We start from the raw sequence: 25,739 nt of genomic DNA, 5'->3' as shown, positions 1-25,739 counted from the left end.
CGTGCGACGTGCGCAAGCGTGACAAGCCAGTATCGTCGCTCGTGACCTCGACCACCCATCGTCCTTTCTTCCTTGCCTGTTCCTGGCTTATGACACACTTCGACCCACAGCTACGACACCTGCACACGTACACGACCATCACTCGTCTTCTGGAAACTACAAACAACCCGGCATTAGCAACAAAACACTCATAATCTGCCAACAAGCCCGCCCCTCTTCTGCTATCGATAACCCCCGCCGACGACCAGACCTCACCAAAGCGCGACATTCACTACGCCAACTACCATTCGCGAATCCGCCACTCAAACCCCGATAATACTTGCGCTTGAAGCAAGATACCGACACAGAACAACAAGCAGGAAGCTACACGTATAGTGCGGCAAAATGAGTTCTCCAAAGAGACGTATCGAGACGGATGTACGTGAGACCTCTACCAGGAGACTTCTGAGCAGAACAAGGGCTAATGCTAACTTTCTTACCTTATAGGTCATGAAGTATGTTGCGCAGGCTTTGGGATGAGACTTCCAGTACTAACGAGTGAACAGGATGTATGTCGCATACCTTATTCATCGATGCAACGCTATGCGCCTAGCCTCCTCGGTCGCTTTGTGGGTCAGTGATTAACACAAGACAGGCTCATGAGTGACTACGAAGTAACTCTGGTCAACGACAACATGCAAGAGTTCTATGTTAGGTTCAAGGGCCCGGTCGAGAGTAGGATCTATTCGTCACGCCTCATTTGTGCTGAGCTGACCAGCCACAGCTCCCTTTGAGGGTGGTCTATGGAAGATTCACGTCGAGCTACCTGATCAATACCCGTACAAGAGTCCTAGTATCGGCTTCGTCAACAGGATATTCCACCCAAACATCGACGAGCTGTACGTCTCCCTGCTTCACGTCTTTATGAGATTGTTTCTCACACACATAGTTCCGGCTCCGTCTGCCTCGACGTCATCAACCAGACCTGGTCTCCCATGTATGATATGATCAACATCTTCGAAGTCTTCCTTCCTCAACTCCTTCGATACCCCAACCCGACCGATCCTCTAAACGGCGAAGCCGCCGCGCTACTTATGAGAGAGCCAAAGAGCTACGACGCCAAGGTCAAGGGTATGTATAGTGAGACACTGCGATGTGGAACATGAGCTAAGGATATTACAGAATATGTGCAAAAGTACGCCAATAAGGACACGGCCGAGGACTCCGACAAAGATGATGGCGATGATGACGAAATGAGCTCTGTCGGCAGTTACGAGTCTGGCGATGAAGACGAGGCAGCAGGGAACATGGAGGACATATGAGGCAGCCTTGTTTGAAGTGCTACCCATCTCTTTCATATTGTCCATACCCATCCCCATGATCATATCACATTGCCGGACGTTCAGGGCGCTTGGTTGGCGTACACACGGGCTACATCCCACATATTTCCCGGTATTGGGCTGTTTTGAAGGGTTGGTTACAGATTTGGAGCTTCGATTGGCGTTGTTTGCTTTTTTTCGTTTTACATATCAGACAAGAGCTGGGTCGATCTGTGTACCCTTATGAGATTGGAGATGTCGGAAGGCATTCTTCGGTCGTGTCCAAGATACTGGTTAGGTTTGGAGATGTAGGCCTGTCTCTTTTCATAAACTACACTTTTCTAAATGTCTGCTCCTCCCTTTCCATGTGTTCGTTGAAACTCGAGTCTCTCTCAAATCTCATAAACTTCCAGAAGTCTATTTTCGTGCTGTCTCTCGCTTTTGTGCAGTCTCTACACATTCTCAAGGTTCTATACGTGTCTGTTTGTTCTTCCGCTTTTCCGCATCCACATTGTTCTACCACTTAGTCCTTGTGAGCCTATTGGAGCGATACCTTGTGTGAACTTATGGCCCACCGCATGCCTATTCTGTTGAGCCTTCTGCCTTTAGGTCCATGTGGGGCGATGAACGATGCCGCTGCGAGACCGCTCATGGCGCGGGTACGATGGCTCACAGCAGCCCAATGGCCTTTGTTGCTATGGCCGCTCACCCACCACCCATCGTAGGCACCAGTCGCCTGAAATCATGTCCACGATACATCCGTTTGCTTGCAATCTCCCACTCACCGCCGCTCGTCTCGCCAAGTCAGCTCAATGGCTCCTTCATCGCCTTTCGCATTGTACCCCGCAGAAGGTTTCGTTTGCACGAAGTCGGCTTCACTTCGTCTCCCAGGCCCAAGCTCCTGTGTCCATTTGCCGTCTGCCCGCCGTAAAAGCGATGTTCTCCCACCCAATTCCACCACATCTCTCCCACTAACATTCTTCTTCATGACCAGGGCCCCCGAATTCGAACCTCCGTCACTGCCAACCGCCAGTACGGATACTAACAGTATCATTAATGACCCGAGTAAGAGCTAACATACCTTTGAAGAAATGGCACCATCACACACCCCTACGGGTGCCAGACGTACCGGTCCGTCACCCAGCCAAGAGAACAAATCCCATAGCGCGAAGACCGGCGCGGGAGTGGCGCCCCACAAGACACGCTTCATGAACCAGCCCGCCAAACGGGACGAACAACGACGAGAGTCCAAGAGATTTGTTACAATTCCTCCTCTTGAAAAACTCGAGTTTGTCTACGGACATCCGAACGGTGCACCCACTTCTCCCACAGCGGGTCCGAGAGGCCCTCAGGGTCCTGCGAACCCAGCAAATGACACTGCTGCGGCGGGCACTGGCAAAGACACGAGTGTCGCGATAAAAAAGGAGGATGGGGATGGTATTGCTGCGGCGAGCACTGGCAAAGAAACAAGTGCCTACATAAAGAAGGAGGAGGGGGTTGGAGAGGGTGAGGATGGTATTGCTGGGGAGCCTGCGGAGGGTAAGGGTGCCGGACAGGTACCTACACCACCCATGACGCCCAAGACTCCCACGACGCCTAAGACTCCCAAGCGCCGGAAAGGCCTGCAGATGAAGACCGCGGCGATGCCGCCTGAGGATTCGCCCGAGAAGGCGAGGAAGGTGGTGTCGAATGTGAAACTGCAGAGGATTCTGGGGAGGAAGTGGAAGAAGAGGTGAGGTGAATGGGGGTAGATGGGATGGAGTTTGTTTTACTTTCTTTTGTGTTGTTTGGTATGACCAGGTATGATCCTGTATGGTCTGATGTGATTGGGTATGATCTGGGTTTGCGATAGATGGATGGGTTGTTGGACATGATACCCACCTGTAATACCTTGAATATATTTTTATCTGTTTGATCATTGTGTTGATGAGTGAATTTGGTGGATACATGGTGCTATGGATGGCAGTATGATGAGTGCGTAGTATGGTGAAGTAAAGCTAGATATCTTGAAAGCTGTTGGGATGGATATGGGCAGTATGGTCATGTAGAATACGAGATGCTGTAATAGTAAAGGGCTTGGTGGGATAGGAGAGAGGCGTAGACGAGGGGGTATCCAATGTATCATGCATCCCTATGTCCGGCAATAGCTCAGATACCCTACAACACCCTTCACACCCCCTACAGCTCAAACCCTTACAAAGCATTGTGGTCGCCACAACCCACCCCAACCCCTACACCCCCACGTTAAGAAGCTGTCGCAATACTCTGCGTTCCCACATCCTCGTCACGCAACTACTGCGGCGATCGTCGCGGGGCGTAGATAAGCTTCGCAAGCGCCAGTGGTGCCCTCTTTCCTTCCCTTGTTGTCGCGATGTGTATGGCTGATAGATTCGGCAATGCGCAAGGTTACGCAGGAGGGAAAGCTTGTGCATGCTTGTTTTTGCGGGGGATCTTTGAGAGGGAGATAGAGCTGTGTGAGGTGAGTGGCTGGGAAGTCGGTGGGTACTAGGGTTTGGTTAGGGCAGTACGCTGGGTGCTTGCTGGGGATGTCTTGCGAGGAAGGAGCGAGGGGTATGACGGGGTAGGTGTTTGGGTATAAGATGGAAGGTGTAATCGTAGATGTGAGGCGTTTTCTGCCCTCCGAGAGTTTTTGTCACTTCAAAAACAGACTCAGAAGAAGACAGAGTATGAAGAGCCGGAGTAGAGCCTCACTCCAGGTACCAGGACTGTGAGATAGACTTCACGTGCAGAGTTAGATGAGCAAAAAGGCTTGAAACTGTTTGGATATTACCGCTGCCGTGCCTCCACAATTTGGACTGATTTTGGAGCTGCGCATGGGAGCTATCATATTGCCATAAAAGAGGCTGTGCGAATGTAGTCATTGCTTTTTGGTTGCGGAATTTATGGCTCAGCCTTCCCTTGGGGGGTTGGGCAGAATCGAGCTATGGGTGTTTCTCGAAATACCTTGAGCCACCTGGATCTGGTTGGCTTGGTGGCCAAGAACATCAACTCCTATAGTAATTTGTGTTAAGAATATGTTAGGTTCAGTCCAGGTCGGCGAGGTGAGGTTCGTGGAGTAAGCCCGAGCAGAAGGACCGACGCGGAATGATGATCTGTCATGTACGTCCTAAGATCATCATAACAACAAGTAGATAGAACAATAGCTCTTAGTGAAGTTCAATCCAATACAGGGTTACCTTTCGTACCTCTACTCGGTCGCCTATGGTAGTCATACCACCAGAGGAGACCTTGTTCTAACAGGTTATGAGCCCGGTTGCCTAACCCAACGTTATTGTTTTCAAACACCTACCCGAGTCACGAAGGACTCAGATTCAAGAAGGAATCAAAACATCCACCCAAGTCACGAAGGACTTAGATTCAAGAAGGAATCAGAAAAGAAAAGAAGTCGTGTACAACGCGGTTAACACGCAATCACACTTAAATACACCGTCTCTACACCCGAGAACCGATAACGACTGCACCGCCCGCAGAATATCACCCGGATCGCCCGGATCGCCCGCATCGCCTGTATCGCCCGCATCGCCCGCATCACCTACACTCTTAGCATCATACCACGTACCTTGCTCGCATAATAGTCTCACCAACTCAAAACACACAAGATGGCTGTAGAGAAGGAAGAATGGAAGATTCCCCAACTTACAGCTGAAAACCACGATACTTGGTTCCGCCGAAACAAGGTCAAGCTTAAGGGGAAGAAAGTCTTCTATGTCTGCGAGAAAAACCTGGTACAGCACTGCCAAATAGCAATAGCCGGTGAACTAACGGAGGCTATGGAAGAGTTGGAAATTGCTGAAGCAGACAAGCATACTAAGATCCGCGTCAACATTGAAAAAAGAGACAAGTACCTAGAAGATGAAGCCACTGCAATCGATCTCTTGTTTCGGTCGCTTACTGAAGATGACCAAGCCCTTATTGACGAATACGACACTGCCTTCCAGTTCTGGGCCTACCTACAAAAGAAGTACACCCAAACTGACGCCACAACCGCCAACATTTACATGACCAGAATTCAAACGTTCACATTCAATCCTGGGAACACAATTGTTGGATCATGGGAAAAGCTAAAGGAATACCGACGCAAACTCGTAGCAGCAGACGCTGACACCAACGGAGCTTACAAGGACTCTGCACTACTACTCGTTCTTATTAGATCACTCCCGAAAGAATTTAAGACTACGATTGACACCTTAAACGCCCAACTTAACCTTACGGTTGAACAGAAACTTAAGTTTCTGGAAGAGAAGGAGGTTCGAGACCAGCAAGACGCCGACGAAAAAGCTCTCCCAGCATTCCGGAAGACGGAGAAGTATGTTCCGCCTTACAAGCGCCGAAATCACAAGAGCTCACCACTATCGTCTGACTCCGAATCTGGTACTAAGTTTATGGTCCAATGCTTCCTTTGTGACGGAGCCCATGGCGTACGAGACTGTCCAAGACGTGAGAGAGCTCGAAAGCTCCTTAAGGAATACGACGCTAAGAAATCATCTAAGCCGCCTATTAAGACACTCAAGCAAAGGAATTCTCACAAAAAGACTGGCAAAGCATATGGAGCCGAAGAAGTCAATTCAGAGTCAGATGAATTATCCGAGACCTCAGACTCTGAACCCGAGGAAATTGAGACATGCCGTCTCTCAAAAGACATTGTCGGTAAGGCCTCTCCATCTACTTGGGCTGCCGACACTGGCGCCTCCTCCCACATGTCTGACCAACCCTCATTGTTTAGACGAATGATCAAGATCAAGCGAAGACTAGTTCGGGTTGGAGGGGGAGAATTATATGCAGACTGGAAAGGAGAAGCTCAAGTGGTGTGTAAAGACGGATCGTCGACATGGTTGTCAGAAGTACTGCTTGTACCTAACCTTGGAGTCAATTTGTTATCAGGGAGAAGAATTTGCGCAGCAGGCCTGAAGGGTCGTTTCAATTCACACGTACTATGCTTCAAACTAGGAAAGGAGATCATTATTAAAGCAACTATGGACGACGGCCTCTACGTAGTGTCACACATTGCCGATGGATACCACGAGACAGCATTCCTAGGCACGGAACCCCATACACCAGTTAAGAGCGAGCTTAAGGTTAATGAAAAGGAGAGATACCTGCTGTATCACAGACGTTTCGCACACCTAGGACCTACAAAGATTGCCAAACTCCACGAAGTTACAACTCTCCAGAAGAAGATTCAAGTTCCAGAGAAGATTGAAATCTGCGAAGTGTGTTCCCTGACAAAGATGAAGAACAGCATCCCTAAGCAGCTAAGAGAGCACAAGGCCACGAAGCTAGCCTTAGTACAGTTTGACATTGCTGGACCCTTTCCAACATCTCTACGAGGAAACAGGTGGTTCCTCCAAATTATTGATAGCTACACGCGGAAAAACTGGGTTATCCCGCTGAAGAAAAAGGGAGACGCACAACGGGAACTCCGAATCTGGAAGACCTTTGTAGAACATCAAACTGGCGAGAAAGTCAAAGCTGCTGGAACCGACAATGCACCAGAACTTCTACAGCAAGCTGAGGAATGGAGAGTTACACAAGGCGTGGAAATTCAGCCTACAACAATTGCTTCCTCACACCAGAATGGACCAGCCGAGCGAAACATCCAAACTGCTGAAGCTGATATGAGAGCAATGTTGAAAGACGCTGGTTTACCAATTGAGTTTTGGGATGAAGCTGTCGAAGCAGACGCATACCTACGCAACCGTACAAACACAGGACCTATGATCAATGGAAAGCAAGTCAGTCCTGAAGAGGCATTCACAGGAACGAAACCATCCATTGACCACATCCGTGTATGGGGGAGCAAATGCTATTCGTACATCAACCCTAAAACGATTCCAGCAGACCAACGACATGACAAGCTCGTGGACCGTGGCAGAATTGGAGTATTTATGGGATATTCTGAGACAACAAATAAGCAGTTCAAGTTCTATTCGCCAGAGCTTGGATACACCTCAAGGACAAGCCGATTGTCAGTGGACGAATACACCCCTGGAGGGAAAGTTGAACTACGACTGCGAAACATACCAGCTGGACCACAAGGAACGCAGAATACGATGCCAGACCGAAAACCAAGAGGAAGACCTAGGAAGGATCTAGAATTATCTCCTGCCGAACGAATGGAACCAACTCCTACCGAACGAATGGAACCATCTCCTGCAGAACCAATGGAACCATCTCCTACCGAACCAATGGAACCATCTCCTGCAGAACCAATAGAACCAGTTTCCGAGAACCTAATGGAACCATCTTCGGCAGAGCTAACTCATGAACCAGTGAAGCGTCACAGAGGAAGACCAAGGAGGCTAACTACTATTCCTCCTACTGCACCATCTGATGAGCGGGTTCCTAATCTTGTGAACGAAGAGGGGCCCGAAGAACCGTGTACCCAGTCTGTACGAGAAAAGGAGATTCCACGATACTTCACTAGACAAGCCAAACGGAAGAGGTCTAACGAAGAGATTGTTGAGGACGAGAGATTTAGCAAGATCGTTAAAGCTATGCTAGCCCAAGTTGGCCTTACAGAAGAGCAAACACGACTATCTGAGAAGGCTTTCGCAGCAACCGAGATCGCAGGAATCCAGATCCCCCAGACACACGAGCAAGCTATCAACGACCCAAAGTATGGAAAGCAATGGAAAGCAGCAATACTTGAAGAGATAATCGCGTTAATAGAGAATCGAACCTGGGAGGAAGTTCCAAAGCCAAAAGACGCGAACATGGTTGATTCAAAGTGGGTTTTTACAGTCAAAACGAATCTCGACGGGACTGTTGAGAGGTTTAAGGCACGCCTTGTGGCAAGAGGTTTTACGCAAGCACACGGAACAGACTACAACGAGACTTTTGCCCCGACAGTCCGCATGGACACCTTACGTCTGTTTATGGCCACTGTCGCAGCGGAAAACCTGGAATGTTTCCACTTTGACATTAAGAATGCATTCACAGAGTCGCACTTGAAGGAAGAGATCTTTCTTAAGCAACCCCAAGGAGTAGAAGTCAAAAAAGGATACGTCCTTAGAGTTCTCCGCAGCTTATACGGACTCAAACAGGCTGCTCGCGACTGGAACTTGTTGATAAAGAAAGAACTTCTGGCATGGGGATTCGTACAAAGCCTCGCAGACCCGTGCATGTTTATCCACAAAGAAAAACAACTCCGTATCCTCGTCTACGTTGATGACATTGCTGCTGCTGCAAAAGATCGAGCTCAAATTGATTGGTTCTACGAGAAGCTTTCTGGAAGATTCAACACCAAGAACCTGGGGGAGATTCATAAGATCCTTGGAGTACGAGTTACGCGAGACAGAAAGCGCCGCACAATCTACCTCGATCAAGAGCAGTACCTACACGCAGTACTTGACAAGTTTGGAATGTCTAGCAAACAACACAGAGACAAGAAGATTCCATCTGCAGATTACACTTCATTTAGGCCAGCCACTGACAACGACACCCGAATCGACATCACTGAATACCAGCAAGTGATAGGGAGCCTTATGTTTGCTATGGTTCTTACACGTCCAGACATTGCATTCACCCTCGGAAAGCTAAGCCAATACATGAGCGATCCAGCAGAACACCATGGCCATGCGTTGAAGAACCTGCTACGATATCTAAGGTCGACAGTGACATTGAAGCTACGCTACGGACCAGGGGGAGTACACTCGCAATTTGTCATCTACTCTGATGCTGACTGGGCAAGCGACATGGTAGACCGAAAGAGCGTTTCAGGGAGCACTGCAATGTTCTACGGAGGTCCAATATCATGGTCTAGCAAGAAGCAACGGTCTGTTGCAACGTCAAGCTGCGAATCTGAATACATCGCACTATCAACATGCTGCAAGCAAGGCCAGTGGATTGCTCAAATGTTTAGAGATCTTGGGTTCCCAAAGTACATTGGAAAAGACACCAACAAGGTCCAGATGCTAGGAGACAACCAGGGTGCCATTGCACTTACAAAGAACCCTCACCTTCACGAAAGATCAAAGCACATCGACGTCTGTTATCATTTTATCCGAGACCTAGCAGAACAAGGCAAACTCGATGTGGCCTACGTTCCAACTGCAGACATGGTGGCTGATGGAATGACAAAGCCATTGCAGCGAGTCGCATTCGAGAGATTCAAGAACCAATTAGGAGTTGTCCTTGGACCGGACCTGCCCTGAGGGGGAGTGTTAAGAATATGTTAGGTTCAGTCCAGGTCGGCGAGGTGAGGTTCGTGGAGTAAGCCCGAGCAGAAGGACCGACGCGGAATGATGATCTGTCATGTACGTCCTAAGATCATCATAACAACAAGTAGATAGAACAATAGCTCTTAGTGAAGTTCAATCCAATACAGGGTTACCTTTCGTACCTCTACTCGGTCGCCTATGGTAGTCATACCACCAGAGGAGACCTTGTTCTAACAATTTGTTAGTAAATCGATGCAGCCACGCTTTCTAACACCCACAACGTATTTGAAGTTCATTGTTTGCTGCGATCGCCTCTACTGACTCGCGTTTTTGGTGTTGCAATTTTCTCGAGCCCATCTCATCGCGATGCCAGGCACCGGCCACCGCTTGCAGCCCGCTGTTCTCCAGGCTATCCTCGACCGAATTGCTGCCTGCGAAAGTGATCGAGCCATCTCTAGAGCTACAGGTGCGAGCCGTAACACAGTAGCAAAGCTGAGGTTGAGCTTAGAGTTTTGGGGCGTGCCTTATCCGCCGCGCTGCGTTCGACTTGGGCGGCCATCTATACTCCGGCAAGCTCAGCGCGAAGGCCTTCAGGCATACCTCAATGGCTCACCGGGCGCATACATGGATGAGATGAGGGACTTCTTGTACGACGAGTACGACGTTAGGATAAGCCTTGCGAGCGTTTACCGAGAGCTAGAGAAGATGAGATGGTCTCGCAAGCTTGCAACAAAGCGGGCAAAGGAGCAGAGTGAGCCACTCCGCCGCCTCTATCTTGCCAGGATGGCGCAACACTATAAGGCGGAGCAGATCGTTGCGTTGGACGAGAGCGCCTGCAATGAGCGTACGGGCGACCGCAAGTATGGCTGGTCTCCAATCGGGGAGCCGGTGGAGCTATCACACAGCTTCAGGCGATCAGAACGGTGGTCGCTGCTGCCAGCCATGACGATAGATGGCTACATAAGCTATAAGATCTTTCAAGGCGCGATTACATCTGAGATCCTAGAAGACTTCTTAGAGTTTCAAGTGCTGCCGTTCTGCAATCCTCACCCAGGGCCAGCCTCAGTAATCGTGCTTGATAACGCCTCCATCCATCGATCAGAGCGTGTACGGGTGCTTTGCCAAAGTGCTGGAGTACTCCTTGAGTATCTGCCGCCATACTCACCAGATTTCAACCCCATCGAGAAGAGCTTTAAGCAGCTCAAGGGGTGGATGAAAAGGAATTCAGCGCAAGCGGAGAACTTCATTGACTTTGGGGTCTTTCTTGAGTATGCAGCGCAGCTGGTGTGCTGTAATATTAACTGCAGAAGCTGGTTCCATAGGTGTGGCTATCCCTATTAATTGTGCTTTTAAATGGATGCCACAGTACGTTTCTATAGGTAGATGATACCATACAAATGCGAACGATTACACCTTAATGCGCAACCCACAAAAGCGATTTAATAATTCTAAAAAAATAAGAGCTATTTCTATACATATAGAACTATCTTAGGAAGTTAACCTGTTATAATCGCATAACGTTGTAGTGTTGTACATAGGGCTATCCAAATAGACTATTGTTGCAGCGCATTTGAAACGCCTGAAAAACCTCAACACTATAGCGGGCACGGGCCGCTGTCACCAAAAACGCTCAGGCCACTAAGCTTCAAGCATTCTCGCCATCATCCTCCACAACACTGCTAGACGGTTCAACCACCAATTTCTTGCGCGCAATCTCTTCTCTTTTCTTACAACGTTCGACTCGTCTCCAGTTACGATCTGTGAGACCCTGGTACCCAGCTTGCCATTCTTTTGCAGTGTTTTGTAGCGTGAAAAACCAGCCAGGAGGCTGCTTGAAATGCTGCGTCCACAACTTCAAGATATCACCAGATGGCTGCATCAAGAGGTTGATATCCATAGCTCCGTCAATAACAAGAGTCTTATAAAGCTCGTTAATGTCCTCTCCAACTGTAGGAAATTTTAACTTAAGGTAGTTAAAGAAATTACTAGTATGCTCGTTAATCTCCTGCTCATGATCATATCGGATAGGCGCCCACTGAGATGCACTAGATACCTCAGCTCTTGTTATCGTTGGTGCAGCTGCCTGCAAGTTAGACTCCTGTTGAGGTTGCCTGTTCATCCGCTCAAGCTGTCCAACGATGAGCAGTTTTGTTAAGCTTTTGATATCATCGTCGCCATCTCCAGCCGCCCGCAACTTGCGCGTTTTCTCATGCACCCGCAGGTCCTTTGCTCTCAAAATTGCAAGCCGTACATCATCAGATGGCTCATCGTACGTTGCCCTTCTCGCTGTAATTGCTCTTGCCCACATGGAGATAATGTTGCCGTTGACAAAGAGGTGATCTTCGAAGCGCGCTGGCTGCCTCGCTGTTGGCGCCATCCAGCAGCAATAAGGATAGTTCTCGCAATGGGTATCTGTACAGCGCCATCTATCCCGGATAGCAATAGCATGCCCGCTACCTGCTTGTTCAGCTGCTATTACACCAGCAAGCCCCTCCTCTTGAATCACCGTTGCGGTGCGTCGACGAGGACCGTCGACAACCGTTGGCAACGGCTGCTGCTCCCCTGGAATTTCAGCCAAGATGAGCTCGAAATCGACGTTTACTGGCTCGCTGACATAGTTATCAACCTCTACAACAAGGCGCTGAAAGCTATTCCACGTTGCATCAACACCTCGCCGCAATCGCTTTATCGCGCGCTCGCGTTTGGCCTGCTTAGCTGGGTAAACAACAGTGCAAACAGATGAGATCTTCGCTCTTTTTGGCCGTAATTCTGCAACAACGTCATCTACCCACTGCCATAGGTCGTCGAAATGCAGCGAGTACAGCCGTACGCCGTGCTCGCTATCGGCAGCTTCAGGAATAAAGTGTTTCTCCATATCACCACCAAGGCAAGCCCTCCACCTAACGCGCAGTACAGGATTAACCTCATCCTCTAGCGCTTGCGATGAGCGAGGCAGCCATGGAGTGCCTTCTTGACGTCGGTACGCTGGCTCTCCCTCATCCTCAACACTACCGGCAGCGCCCTTAGCAGCGATCTCATCCTCATCCTCAGGCAGCGGATCGCCATCTCCATCCTCGAAAGTATCCTCATCCTCGCCAACGATATCTTCAGCTTGCGCGGAGGCAGCTGTTTGGGTGGCTTGCAGCTCAGGCTCGGACAACGGGCTTTGACGGCGCGGCGGGGCAGTCGCTGGAGGCGACGGCAGCGCCTCACGGCGGACACGTTTAGGCGTTAAATGGGTAGGATTTTGTCTAGTTGCTGGCGCTCTACGCTTCTGGGAGGACGGGTTAACGCCTTGATCGAATGGCTGCTTCGGCTTACGCTGGCGCTTGGGCGGCATCCCAACAGCAGCTAGATTGAGCTCGCAACAAGCTCCACACAAACAAAACGCTATACACGAACGATTTAGAGTACAGGACTAGCTTCATGGGCTTCTGGAGGTGGGAAACGGCTGCTGCATTAATTTACTAACAAATTACTATGGGAGTTGATGTTCTTGGGCACCAAGCTAACCAGATCCAGGCGGCTCAAGGTATTTCGAAAACCACAATAGCGCTTGTTAGCGTTGTGATGAACCTGAAGCGGTCCCTCTTCATGCATCACATGTCTATAACACCCAAGGGACCCTAGCTACTTTAAATCTCCGGTATAGGTCTCGGTAAACTACATCGCTAGTCTGGTCATCGGCATCTTGTCGATGTATCTATGACTCGACACTAACCCCACATCCACGGGTCCCAGGCTCTCTAGACACGTCGTCCCGCATACGCCTTCCTACAAAAAGCATTGGCTCCTGGGATGATGCATTCAGCTAAATCGTCTTCATCCGGGCTATGTCACGGGCGAGGCCTCGCTAGAGCTGTGTTATTATAACACGTGACCTGCGGCTGAGTATGCATGCTGTTCGTCGTTAGGCGATATTTTCAGCCCCCGTTTGGTTTGATGGGGATACTTTAGGCCGCAAGAGTAGTTAAATAGGATGCGAGCCCCATCAGCCGTTGTCGGCGATATAGTATTGGGAAATCTCTCTGCTCTTGCATTACTTTCAAATTCAGCATCCTATCTACTATCTTTTTCTTCGTTGTATAATATCGACTAGCTACGATTATGGCAAATAGCTTCGCACAAACTCTCGCCGGTGGTACTCAAGATCTTGCTGCTCTCGCCGGTCTGTTCTGCACAGATGGAGTCGAACGGAACGCTTTGTCTGTCCAATCCGGTTACTTTGGCATCGCGGCGTCCTCTCTGTCACTCCTAGGCATATTAGGCCTTGTTAGAAGTGCCATTAAGGTTGCTCTCGGTCTTCGCCGGTGCTCAAACGCTGGCTTCAACCTCGACTCTCTCCGGGGTCTTTACGGTTACCTGCTCGAAGAAAGTGAAGAGCAGAAGAACAGGATTGAATGTGATTATACAGAAGTCGCTTTTGGTAAGACTAAGAGTGTAAAGAATGGAAAGGTAGCCATAGACACGCATATTGGCAACGACAAGTACGACCACGTGGTTATTCGCAGAAAGAAGCGATTTTTCGATCCCCAACTGACCCCAATCGTGAATGTTGGGAGTGACTGGCCAGAGAAGCTTTATTCCAAGACGGTGGTCAATCTTGGCAATCTTCAACGCGAGAAAAGTGTATCACAAAGTCCCATCCTCATCGGCCTCCTCTTATTTCTCTGTCCCGGTATGACTGCATGGCTTTTGTTAGTTGTCAGTACGACCTGGAACGGAGTTCTTCTTTTCGCAACACTTGGGTAAGTACCTTCTGATCGGTACTTCCGTTGCTTATTCCTCTGATCTAATTTTCTTAGTCTTCATATCTCGCTACCACTGCTGATATCTGTCCCTATATGGCATGGGCGCAATGTAAGCAGCCCAGACGCAGAGTCCCAACCACAGTCCGCAACAATCAATTAAGTGGGTCCTAGAAGGTTCAGATTGGATTGATTGATTACCGCTTTAAGCCTAGTAGTTACCTATAGGAGTTTAAGCCCTACCTAGATAGGTAAGTGGGTCTAGGAGAGTGACCGGATTGAATTGATTGTTGCGGAGTCTACTCCCAACCATTCCCAAACAAAACACTAAACTCTTGCTAATTTCTCTTTTTGCAGATGAGTCAACCTGGTGCTCATATGAGCGTCAATGCGTGGAATATTCTCACAGGTGGTAAATACGAATCTCAACCGGAAGAGAAAAAAAGACTCAACAAGCTGAGCTTCCTACACGCGCGTGTAGCCGACGGCGATGTATTACACATCTCAGGCGACCGTAAACTTCTCGATTCGGAGAGAATGCAGGGTCTAGTCCTTTTACCTGCCATTGTTTGTGCAATCGCCTATGTATGTCAATATGCCGTTCTGACAAAAGCTTCCAATCGTCAGAGCTTGATATGGGTCGGCTGCCAGGCTGTTCTTGCACTCGTACGCTTACTTTTCTGGATACTTGATCCACAGTTTGACAACCCCGAAGGAATGCAAACCGAATATGCAATTTTCAACAACACCCAATTTCAACAATTCACGTTGATGGAAATGGCTTGTGCTTGTTCTGAAAGCCCTAGCGGAACAATAATTCCGCGCTGGGCATGGGAGTATCTGCTGGAGACTGATATTACCAGGCTCCTTGAGGCAGCAATACCTGATGACCCGCCTCTGTCTCCGGAAAAAGGACTCAAATTTTTAATCTTGTTGGATATAGACTTCGACCGTATCGTCCGACGACGTCGTGGCCGGCTTGAACCAGAAAATATCTATGGTAACTTTTGGAGGCTGGGATTGGAGATGCTTGAAGACCAAACGATTCAACCCTTTATTCTTATCGAGGTAGGAAGCAGAGACCGGCAACAGCTTTTGGTGAAACAAGCTATGTACTGACAGATAGCAGATGCAGTATTTAGCTAGCGAGACCAACGCATCAACCGGCTATAAACAAGAATGATTAGAACAAAGCTGGGTCAGAGTATCAAAGCCTGAGTTGCTCCTCAAAGCCAGCACCCAAAACGGTCCGTCAATCCTGAATCCCTGTAACCTCCATGTCTTCAACCAGCAAGGAGACCGCATACATCTTCAACCCATCGGGGGAAAGTGTCCAGATAACTGCTCCTTCCTCATCGGCCCCAACGCCGAGAATAAATCATCGGCTCTTGAGGACAAGGATAGCTGGAGATACCTTCTGGACAGAAGTAGAAAAGTGCGCAATCTTTTCAAAGACCACTTTTTCGATAAGATTCCTTGGCAATCGGTTAACACATGGGGTGATGCTCTCTGGACTGTTGCTACGCCTGGCATTACGGATAGAAGGGACAACGTACACCCTGCACATGCAACGACTACACGGACGTGGGGAAATGGAAACAACGGGAATATGACTGGGGCTATTGAGTTTGTTCAAGAATACATTAAAGACGGTGTGCAGAGTGCGAGCGTGAAGAAGAGGGGGAATGGTCGCGGTGGGAATAAGACAGAGGTCATTGAGAATGTTTGAGAGTATACCAGAATTTAGCAAGTCAGCTCATCGGTGAGACACAGTACCAAACTTCCCTTCATCTGTTTTTCTTCTCTTCACTCGTTATACTCGCACAACTCATCTCGACTATAACTTGCTGCAATTGGTTAGAACAATCTTGCAACTTGACATACAATATCCTGTCATACCTCGAAGAGAGCCATATATACCCGATGCCATGTTGGAAAAAGCACCGATTCATGTGGGCAGTAGCCAGGATAAGTTCCTTCACCATCCACATCATCCCAAGCTATCGAGGGATAACCATGAATCCCTAGTCTCGCATTAGATCTACAGCCTTTTGTGAAGAAACTCTATATACCTGCTATCTGGAAGTAAGACAAAGGATCGCTTTGACTACGGCCTTGCAAGATACTAAGTGCAAGTATGAATAGATCAAAAGGTGGCCCAGACTTTGCAAAGTCATCTATGGGTAATCGCATGGGCCTCTCGCCAGTATTCGAGTCATGACCATAATGGCAGCCAACAACGGGAAAAACAGCTTCGACAAGGCTAGAAAATAGTAATAGGAGAAGCAGCATTGCTCTTTCTTTTTTAGCGTACGATTCTCACCCAACTGAGGCTATGGCCTGGTGCTATGACTGGATTATGGAAAAAGACTTAGATTGGATCGTGCCAGCTCTTGGAGATTCGGCACTGGCCCGGACTTCCGGAGCATCATTTTGTTGGTTCCGAAATCATCGCTTATGCGCGCACTTCCGAAGTTGCATGCGACGCTTTTCATATGTCATGTGTAGAAGAATTCGAAGGTGATTGTGGTATTGAAACACTATGTCGACATGCCCTTAGGACAACTACTTCAATAAAACAGGCTTCCCTGACCTCCGCTGGTAACGACTCCTATTTGAATGCACTCCAGACCGTATCCCCCATCCTCCAATCCATTAACTCAAACGAATTCTTCTCCGATGCTAGCACTGCATCCCATAATGGCTTCGTGTTTCGACATTGGTGGTGAATACCAGCACCATTCACAACCCAGTCTATCGTTCTCCCTTGTGCGTCATACCTCCTTTGGGGCGGCTCTATCGTCCCATCACCGCCACAAGTGATGACCTGAGTTTTCCTTAATGATCGTTCTTTGCGCAATGTGATCAATGCTTTGCTTGCTTACCTGGTATAAGTATGCGAGGCAGTGTGTAGCATGCTTAGGGTCATGGTGTGCCGGAGGATGACCAGGCATTGCATGATTAAATGCGTGCTCTGGTGACATTGTTGATTTGAATACCTCCCGAATCATCTGCAAACAGTGGAGCGCATGAAACATGGTTACTCCCCATCCTTCAGCTCCCACAATGTCTTCCGTACGATTTGTTTCCACCCACAAAAAGCCGCCTTTCGGTGGTAGGAGCTGTGAATGCCAAATCCGATCGCCAGCTTCTCCGAAATCCTCCATTTCTCTCATATGATGGAAGTGGGTTACCACTGTCTCTTCGCCATGCCCAGTATGTTTGTGCTCGTGAGAAGAAGGGTGGCATCCAACCCGGAGGAAGGCGAGGCGCGGCGAAGCATGATGGTATGATATCGATAGCGCAACGACTGTGATTATAATCATGGGCGTTCAGATCAGGAATTTAAGACTTCTGGGAGAAGACATAATAGCAAATCGATTCGACGACTGGCTAGCGATGGGAATATTGTGACCCGCCATGAGATGTTATCGGTTACCAAAAAAATCGATAATGGCAGCTCGGTGATTTAGTTGACAAAAGGGATCCAGAGATGTTTCGAGGCCAGACTGTGGATCTATGAACCAATAACCTACAGTTCCGGTGCGATATCGCGAGTCCGGGTCAGATCCGGCTGGAGTGGCCCGAGTCGGTCCGAACCGGTTCAGTAGCATGGTTGAGATCAGGTCACATGCTTGACATCTCCGTCTCTATTTCTTTTGGCATCGTCTGACTTCGCGTTTGCCGAAAGCTTATCCGACATTTTCTTCCTTTCTTTCTCCGAGCTGGTCCGAGTGTCTCGAGCCTAAGCAGCACCAACATTGTTGATCGAGTTGGACGCTTCTCAGTGTTGACATATCGAGTGACAAATCAATTCATCCCGAACTTCATCCTGGACAAAATCCGACCTGAATAGTTATCGAAAATATTCCAAGGCTGTCACCAAGTTGAAATCAAGGTCGGTAGACTGATTCCTCTCTTAGCGCAGAAGGGAAGGAAGTGGCAGAGAGTCTCTGACCTGGTACCAGGTCGCAAGGTCGAAGTCGTAATAATGGATTCCGACAAAGAATTTCTGATTCCTTCTAGTGAGAAGTCCACTTGGAACACGCGCAATCGCTCCACATTGACTCCAAGCATGTGGTGTGACGGTTCATGGGATAAGGACATCCTAGGTGCCACGTGTTGGCGGGATGGTTCTTCCTCTTACTGATAAGCACCTTCTACACCTATCCATGTCACAGATACGTCATGTAAACAGACTAGTATGATGGCCCCATAAAAGGCCATCACCACAGCAGAACAGAACAAGACATCAGAAAATGAATAGCAACTTTCTCTCACTGCTTGTACTGTTACATGTGGTTCCAACAGCTTCTTTGGAGAGACCTGCTATTGATACTCCTCGGATTCATAAACATTCTTACATTTGGCCTCTCCTTTCAAAAAAGTACAACGTTCAACGACTGCATCAGAACGACATGGGCATATTGTAGGTCGATTGATTCGATTATAGACGATGGAAACACTAACAATCCATCACAGCACCACTGCACGACCGATTCAAAATTACAATGGCCGAACATAAGGCTATCTACGCAACTCTAGGACTAGGCCCAAATGCCTCCGAGTTCAGAGGCAAGCCTAGTCCAGAAGTGGATGCTGCATGGGACCGCGTGACGCAAACATATCTCTATCCGATGACGAAGGAAGAAGTAATCAAGATGGGGAATGACCCAGAATATGCAGTCCTCATGCCTGAAGAAATGGGGTTTGGAAAAGGTCATTATGCCGGATTCGCAGACGTTGAACACAAGATCCACTGCTTAGACGTTTTGCGCAAAGAGATTTACTCAGATTACTACGGCGAAAAGAAGTCCCCTCTTTGAAAAACCCACGTCGATCATTGTATGTTTATTCTCTTGGAAGGCTTGATGTGCCAGCCAAATCTTCAGGTGATACCATATGTCTGGATCGAAGGACATCCGGCCCCAGTACCCGATTTCATTCAAACTGAGAAATGCTGGGATTTCGATACATTGGTTGATTGGAGACAATCTCACGGGCATCTAAACGACAGGAATTGTTATGGTCTGTATCGAAAGTTGCGGCGAAAAAGCAAGGAGACGCCCATCCCTCCCGACATGAAGGATTTGAGAGAACAAGAGGCAGCGTGGAAGTTGGGATTCCCATCTAATTCTGAACATGACCATTTCTAGAGAATCAACCATGTTATCTACGTGATGTTTGTTTTAGTCAGAGTAAGACTCATTCAAGTTGCGATATCGCCTTCTATATTCTACGATTAATTCTCTCCTCGCGTGAATTATGTGTTATGAGATGAGATCAGACAGCGCGAAATCACGTGATGAAGATGTCTAACACTATTACTTATCCACCTTAGGAGAAGAGAGTTGGCAGAACGGTACTGCAATGCATCCAATAGTAAACTAGATATTCACAACCCTTAGTTCCTCCACCTTGGATACACAAGATGAGGCGCCTCAAATGAGCCTGACGTAAATTCCAGGAACTGGGTCCGGTCTATTTCCCGACAACAGTCCTCCAAACCTGCCCGCATTCCAGATGCACATACTCTAGTCCGCGAGGGATTGTTAGTGGTAGAGAAACTCCGCAACTTCCGGATCCCGGATTAGGTATCAGATATCCGGATGGAGTCAATCCCATGACGATAAGAGGATTCCGCAATACGCTCCAACCGATGTCATTTCTTTCTGAGCCGAACATGTCAATTACTTCCCCGTCAGCATAGGCATTCCAGCTACGGTTCGGTTCGGAAAACCCAACTCGCAGTTACGAGAAGAACCCTGAACCTGTGCCTTTATCTGTGGTAGTGCGGACAGCTTGGATAGGTTCTTCTTCACCACTATCAACAGATCAGTCTCAGATTTATTTCCCCCAAATTGTCCAATCGCAGAAGAATCCTCCAAAATGCACTTCAGCACCATTGTCGCCGTCTTTGCCGTGGCCGCTGTGGCCGCTCCTGCGCCCAAGCCCAAGCCTGAGGGTCTTGGATATAGCTACAAAGACGTAAAGTTCAATACTGAAGGAACTGTTTCCATCAAAGGCGCTGACAGAATTTAGTTTGAAAACGCTCCCGTTGAGAAGCGGGAGGGCCTTGGCTACAACTACTTGGATGTATAGTTCACCCTAGCACATTTTCGGAGCTAATCTAACTCTGCTTCTAGTTCGAAGATCCCCCGGTGGACTAAGCTGGTTGCAGGTTCGTCTGCTAGGGCTGAGGCAATCCAAGGCAGAGAAATGGATACACGCGGTACATGTAGGAGGAGAATGATGATATGGAATACGAGCGAATGGTACACAAGACATGTTTATAGCAGAGAGATGAATAAAAAGCGATTAACGATCAAGACCTGCATGCAGAGAAATAAGACAAGTGTACTCACCCCCAACACGTCCACTGGCGAAAGTGATCCGCTTCCTCGCTCTGAGGACATGCAGCGATCGAGTGCGACGCTTTACCCCATCGAACACAAATCTTTCCCGTCCATCTCGCTGTTCAAGCGGACTTTCTTCCCATTGCAAACGACGCAATCATATACGGCACTCCAGCCGCCATTCCAGCGCCTGTTCCGCCTAGGACTGCTCTGTCAGCAGTCATATTGATCTTCCCACTTCGCGCAGCTAGCAAAGCAGCTACCGCACCTCCGCTTGCAGCACCTAGTGCTACCCAATCTGTTTTTACCTCGCCGTTGTTTTCCAAGATGCTCCAAGATCTGTCCTTCCATTCAATCTCTTTCCGACCCCTCATGCGCCCCCATGTCACAACCGCACCAGCTATTATTCCAATGACAAGACCGCGACTGCTTGTCTTCAGTGTATGTGCCAGTATTGTGTTGTAGTCGATTGGCGCCTTGTGATAGCGCGCTGCGACGAGAGAGGCGGGGAATTGGGCCAGCGAGAAAAACGAAAATGACATGGCTGAGGCGCGCATGACGTGTAGGTAAAGGATGGTTCGCGCATAGGGTTGGTCCTCGGCGTAGACGGGGTGTGGGAAGAAAGAAGCCATTGCGTGGGTTCGAGATCGAGACGTTTCGTAGACTCTGGTTTCTCGGAGACGCTGAGCTGACCACGGGGAGAGATTTTGGCCTTTCGCTTTCAGTGACGCCGATGGCAGACGGACGTATCTCTTCAGGATTGTAAACTTGTAAAGATTGTACGATTCAGGACGAAGCAGTTAATGCTATGAAATCTGTGTTTAGTATGAGATGAGCGGATGTCAATCATTTATTCGCAAGCCTACAGGCAAGCCATGCTCTTGCAGCGCGACACGACCGGCGATAGCATTTCGCCGTCAGCGACGGGTTTCGGTCGTACGGCCAAGGCGCTCTGCATCCTCACGATAGATTCTTCCTGCAACGACCGAGTATCAGGCAACAAGTAACGATCTCGTGACTGCGTGTTGTTGTGAACGCGTGTTGGACGTGTCGAGCGGGGGGCTTAGGTCGGTGCTGTGGCAACGTCAGCCAAGGCGAGAGCCTAATTTGGCAACAACGCGAGGGGCTCTTCTGCGTGTATACGAAAATCAAGCCCAACCACGCGCACAAGGCTGCAGTATTGACTAGACTAGAACAGTCCATGAGTCAAAGTAGTCATCGCAAGCACCGCGCGCCTTTTCGACCCGTCGACACTTTTTCCTCCTCACAAACGCCCGCGTTCAAGCCCCCCGCCAAACCCAAACCCACAACACTATACGAGACCGACGACAGCGACTACCCACCCCAACAGTCCACTTCTCTACTCGGCGATTCGAGCACACTTTTCGACGACATTGAGAGCCCAGAGAGTCACATAAAAGTCCGCGAGAAACTTCAGACAAGACTTAAGATGGTTCGCGAGCGAGAGGCCCCAGGGGCTCCAGCGCAGCGCGATGGAGCGGCGCCTCACCCCAAACCTCTACAAGAACTCAAGGATCCACAGCCACAGTTTGGAGAGACGAGCCCTCTGAGAAACCCGTTGAAGAAGGACCGTAATGAGGGATTCGCGCATTTGTTCAACAAGCCAAAGCAAGGCCAGATGCGGCCAGAACATAGCCAAACAACTAAATTGCCGTCACAATACTCAGGGCCTCCAAGGTCATCACAGCCATCTAGCAGTAGAATGGATACGCTTAATAGGCCGTTCAAAGTTCCTTCTGCGCAACCAGGTCCACGTTACAGCACAGCGTCTACCGCCTCGACAGAGTCTGACATCTTTGAAATTCCCGCTTCGCAATTCCAGCCCCGACCATCCCAGGGCGCTCCGGTCCCCATCGCGAGACCTTACAATCCTCCTCCGAAGCCCAGCTATCCCCCTGCACGGCCCATGTACTCGTCCATGGGTCACGCTGATGACTTTCGACCTGTAAACAAGGGCACGCATAACCCGCTTCAACAAGCGCGGCAGACGGTCATACTGAATGATGAGGAAGACTTCGATCCGGATGCGGCTATTCGCGCAGAGGGTGGTCGATTCGGAGAGCCCGACATGTATGCCTATGTCGACTCGGGTGCTGCTAGTGAGAACATCAAGGCCCTGCTCGAAGGCGCCTTTGACGAGGAGTCTGAGAAGATCCCAAGGACGCGACTTCGTAAGAAGAAGAAGCAGCAAGAGGACGAAGCTGGTAACTCGCTCGCTGATCGCCTGCAGGCGCTTGCTGTCAAGGACGAACAGGCCAAAGAAGAGGCTGAGCCAGAAGAGGAAGAAGAGGACGACGGTACCGTTGAGGGCCTCAAAGTGAAGCTCCTACCCCATCAAGTCGACGGTGTATCCTGGATGATCGAAAAGGAGACTGGAAACCACAACAAGAGGGCTAAACTACCCAAAGGCGGCATCCTTGCAGACGACATGGGTCTCGGAAAGACGGTACAGTCTCTCGCTCTCATCTTATCCAACCCGCGACCAGAGAAAGGCGTTGAGCCAGAAAACAAGAAGAACAAAATCGCAGACTCCACTGGAAAGGGCACTCTCGTTGTCGCCCCTCTAGCACTCATCAAACAGTGGGAGAGCGAGATCAACACCAAGGTTACAAGGTCGCACGCACTCAAAGTCCTTGTTCATCATGGCCCCAACCGCACCAAGTCGGCCGACAAGTTGAAGCAGTACGATGTCGTCATTACCACCTACAACGTTTTGGGCTCGGAACATGCTCTCTGTGGAGATGGTCCAGATGGTCTTAAGAAGGGCTGTTTTGCAGTTTCCTGGTACCGTACCATGCTGGATGAGGCACACACCATCAAGAACCGCAACGCGAAGATGACAAAGGCCTGCTATGATCTCCGCTCCCACTACCGCTGGTGCCTGACTGGTACGCCGATGCAGAACAATATTGACGAGCTGCAGAGCTTGATCAAGTTTCTCCGGATACAACCGTACTGTGAACTGTCGTCTTGGAAAGAATCCATAGCCGGCCCAATGAAGAACGGTCGTGGAAATCTTGCTATGAAGCGTCTGCAGGTCTTCTTGCGTGCTTTTATGAAGCGTCGTACAAAGGACGTGCTACGGAAGGAAGGTGCCCTCAACTTTGGCGGCAAAGCCAAAGAAGGCGAAGAGAAGCCCGCATTCAACATTGTCGCGCGAAACATCGAGACCGTCATAGGAGAGTTCACGGAGAAAGAGCGCGCATTTTACACACGTCTGCAAGACCGCACACAAGCCCGTCTCGACGAGATGATGGGTGGTGAGAAGCAAGATTATATTGGAGCGTTGGTGCTTCTGCTTCGTTTGCGACAGGCCTGCAACCATCCTGATCTGGTAAAGAGCAATGTCAAGGACGACAAAGATGCACTGACGACAGGCTCAAGATCAGGTGCTGCCGCTAACTTGCAAACCCCGAGAAAGGCTGCCAAGGACGATGCTGATGATCTTGCTGATCTCTTGGGTGGACTTAGCGTTGCCACGAAGCGTTGTGATATTTGCCAGAACAAGCTCAACAGTGACAACACTGCTATTGGTGGATTGCGTTGCATTGAGTGCGATGAAGACCTCAATATGTCTGCAGATGAGTAAGTCATGACCTAAGGATGTTGGCAGAAATTATTTACTAACGATATACAGACACAAGAAGAAGGAGAGGAAGCATCGAAAACACGAGCACAAGCATGGCAAGAGCAAGGACAAGAAGCATCGCAAGCCCAAGCCCATTGTCGAGTCTGACGAAGAAGAAGAGGAAGACGAGGAAGACGAGGAAGACGAGAAGCCCAAAGCGGCGACCACCAAATCTTCTCGCAACCGTCGCGTTGTTGTTGACAGTGATGACGAGGAAGAAGAAGGTGAATGGCTTGTACCAGAGGACCAACAACATGCCGAAGATTTGGGCAAAGCTGGCGGAACCAGCGATGAGAATGCTGAAGGCGGTGGCGATACCTTGGCTTCAATGGACTCGGATGCAACTGAGAGTGGGGTTGACGAAAGCAAGAGTAACCTAGACTCTTTTGTCGTCCATGACACTGACAGCGAGAACGAAGCCCCGATTGCTCGTCACAAGCACGAAAAGAATATAAAGAAGGCACCAAAGGTCATCAGCCTTAACACAGACTCTGAAGAGGCCGAAGAACAAGACGAAGAAGATGCCGCCAGCGAAACCCAGAGCGGCTCAGATGCTTCTGCTTCAGACTCTGATTCGGAAGAAGCCGACTCCTCAGCATCAGACTCCTCAGCATCCAACGACACCCCCTCTCTAACCCCCTCCACGAAAATCCGCCAACTCCTCGCCATCCTCTCCCAAGAAACGCCCTCACATAAAGTAATCGTATTCTCCCAATTCACATCCATGCTCGACCTAATCGAGCCCTTCCTGCGGCGCGCCCACTACACCTATACCCGCTACGATGGCTCCATGCGCAACGACCACCGCGAAGCCAGCCTGCACAAGCTGCGTTCCGACCCCAAAACCCGCGTCCTCCTCTGCAGTCTGAAATGCGGTTCCCTCGGCCTCAACCTCACAGCCGCCAGCCGCGTCGTAATCATGGAACCCTTCTGGAACCCGTTCGTCGAAGAACAAGCCATCGACCGCGTTCACCGCCTCAACCAGACGGTCGATGTGACTGTGTATCGTCTTAGTATTCGCGATTCCGTCGAGGAGCGTATTCTGGAGTTGCAGGAGGCGAAGCGCAAGTTGGCGAATGCAGCGATTGAGGGCGGCAAGGCCATGAAGAATTTGACGATGAAGGATATGATGGCTTTGTTTAGTAGGGAGAGTGAGTGGGATCGGCGGCATGAGGATGATGAGGGGATGGAGTTGTTTGGGAAGACGAAGGTGCTTGCCGGGGATGAGGGGGCGGGCGAGAGTGTTAGTGCGGGGAGGGCGAGGAAGGCGGGGAGTTTGGGGTTTAAGAGGACTGAGAGGAGGGAGGAGGGGGGTGCTTATGGGAGGAGGTAGAGAGGTGGTTGACAGTCGTGATTCTGGGGTTGGATACGAAGACTGATGGATGATGGTTGGTTTCATTGAATAGATATTGTTTGTGTGCATATCTTAGATGCGCGGGATGGTGTTGGAGTATTGTACATTTCTCCATTAATGATGTTTATGAACCGCACGCATGCTTTGTTCCTAC

At 49.4% G+C, this 25,739-nt stretch overlaps 11 protein-coding genes across 11 annotated transcripts; 9 read left to right on the top strand and 2 right to left on the bottom strand.

Moving 5' to 3' along the window:
* Window positions 1-384: 384 nt before the first annotated feature.
* On the top strand, window positions 385-1,301 carry PtrM4_020750 (Ubiquitin-protein ligase; the record flags this gene model as incomplete). The annotated part of the gene is made up of 7 exons (XM_001931919.2): window positions 385-417; window positions 487-494; window positions 546-608; window positions 635-714; window positions 764-878; window positions 929-1,110; window positions 1,162-1,301. The coding sequence occupies 7 exons, from the start codon at window positions 385-387 to the stop codon at window positions 1,299-1,301; spliced, it is 621 nt and encodes a 206-aa protein (XP_001931954.2).
* Window positions 1,302-2,284: 983 nt separating this feature from the next.
* Window positions 2,285-3,034, top strand: PtrM4_020740 (uncharacterized protein; the record flags this gene model as incomplete). The annotated part of the gene is made up of 2 exons (XM_001931918.2): window positions 2,285-2,330; window positions 2,388-3,034. 2 exons carry the CDS (start codon window positions 2,285-2,287, stop codon window positions 3,032-3,034), a joined length of 693 nt encoding a protein of 230 aa, XP_001931953.2.
* Window positions 3,035-4,918: 1,884 nt separating this feature from the next.
* Window positions 4,919-9,472, top strand: PtrM4_020730 (UBN2 multi-domain protein; the record flags this gene model as incomplete). Its single annotated transcript, XM_066103413.1, has 1 exon — window positions 4,919-9,472. One exon carries the CDS (start codon window positions 4,919-4,921, stop codon window positions 9,470-9,472), a length of 4,554 nt encoding a protein of 1,517 aa, XP_065965615.1.
* Window positions 9,473-9,844: 372 nt separating this feature from the next.
* Window positions 9,845-10,819, top strand: PtrM4_020720 (DDE-3 multi-domain protein; the record flags this gene model as incomplete). The annotated part of the gene is made up of 1 exon (XM_066103412.1): window positions 9,845-10,819. The coding sequence occupies one exon, from the start codon at window positions 9,845-9,847 to the stop codon at window positions 10,817-10,819; it is 975 nt and encodes a 324-aa protein (XP_065965614.1).
* Window positions 10,820-11,123: 304 nt separating this feature from the next.
* PtrM4_020710 (uncharacterized protein) lies at window positions 11,124-12,818 on the bottom strand (the record flags this gene model as incomplete). Its single annotated transcript, XM_066103411.1, has 1 exon — window positions 11,124-12,818. One exon carries the CDS (start codon window positions 12,816-12,818, stop codon window positions 11,124-11,126), a length of 1,695 nt encoding a protein of 564 aa, XP_065965613.1.
* Window positions 12,819-13,585: 767 nt separating this feature from the next.
* Window positions 13,586-14,230, top strand: PtrM4_020700 (uncharacterized protein; the record flags this gene model as incomplete). Its single annotated transcript, XM_001931917.2, has 1 exon — window positions 13,586-14,230. The coding sequence occupies one exon, from the start codon at window positions 13,586-13,588 to the stop codon at window positions 14,228-14,230; it is 645 nt and encodes a 214-aa protein (XP_001931952.2).
* A 1,605-nt stretch (window positions 14,231-15,835) lies between these two features.
* PtrM4_020690 (uncharacterized protein) lies at window positions 15,836-15,955 on the top strand (the record flags this gene model as incomplete). The annotated part of the gene is made up of 1 exon (XM_066103410.1): window positions 15,836-15,955. The coding sequence occupies one exon, from the start codon at window positions 15,836-15,838 to the stop codon at window positions 15,953-15,955; it is 120 nt and encodes a 39-aa protein (XP_065965612.1).
* A 2,782-nt stretch (window positions 15,956-18,737) lies between these two features.
* Window positions 18,738-19,052, top strand: PtrM4_020680 (DUF3328 domain containing protein; the record flags this gene model as incomplete). Its single annotated transcript, XM_001931916.2, has 1 exon — window positions 18,738-19,052. The coding sequence occupies one exon, from the start codon at window positions 18,738-18,740 to the stop codon at window positions 19,050-19,052; it is 315 nt and encodes a 104-aa protein (XP_001931951.2).
* A 1,063-nt stretch (window positions 19,053-20,115) lies between these two features.
* PtrM4_020670 (uncharacterized protein) lies at window positions 20,116-20,396 on the top strand (the record flags this gene model as incomplete). Its single annotated transcript, XM_001931915.1, has 3 exons — window positions 20,116-20,214; window positions 20,269-20,322; window positions 20,373-20,396. The coding sequence occupies 3 exons, from the start codon at window positions 20,116-20,118 to the stop codon at window positions 20,394-20,396; spliced, it is 177 nt and encodes a 58-aa protein (XP_001931950.1).
* Window positions 20,397-20,704: 308 nt separating this feature from the next.
* Window positions 20,705-21,214, bottom strand: PtrM4_020660 (uncharacterized protein; the record flags this gene model as incomplete). The annotated part of the gene is made up of 1 exon (XM_001931914.1): window positions 20,705-21,214. One exon carries the CDS (start codon window positions 21,212-21,214, stop codon window positions 20,705-20,707), a length of 510 nt encoding a protein of 169 aa, XP_001931949.1.
* A 569-nt stretch (window positions 21,215-21,783) lies between these two features.
* On the top strand, window positions 21,784-25,564 carry PtrM4_020650 (HepA, Superfamily II DNA-RNA helicase, SNF2 family; the record flags this gene model as incomplete). The annotated part of the gene is made up of 5 exons (XM_066103409.1): window positions 21,784-22,774; window positions 22,865-24,188; window positions 24,241-24,333; window positions 24,436-24,700; window positions 24,773-25,564. The coding sequence occupies 5 exons, from the start codon at window positions 21,784-21,786 to the stop codon at window positions 25,562-25,564; spliced, it is 3,465 nt and encodes a 1,154-aa protein (XP_065965611.1).
* Between the last annotated feature and the right edge of the window lie 175 nt (window positions 25,565-25,739).

The sequence above is a fragment of the Pyrenophora tritici-repentis genome, chromosome 1, assembly GCF_003171515.1.
Source record: "Pyrenophora tritici-repentis strain M4 chromosome 1, whole genome shotgun sequence".
Classification (NCBI taxonomy): Eukaryota; Fungi; Ascomycota; class Dothideomycetes; order Pleosporales; family Pleosporaceae; genus Pyrenophora; species Pyrenophora tritici-repentis.
This window is presented reverse-complemented; position numbering and strand designations above follow the sequence as displayed.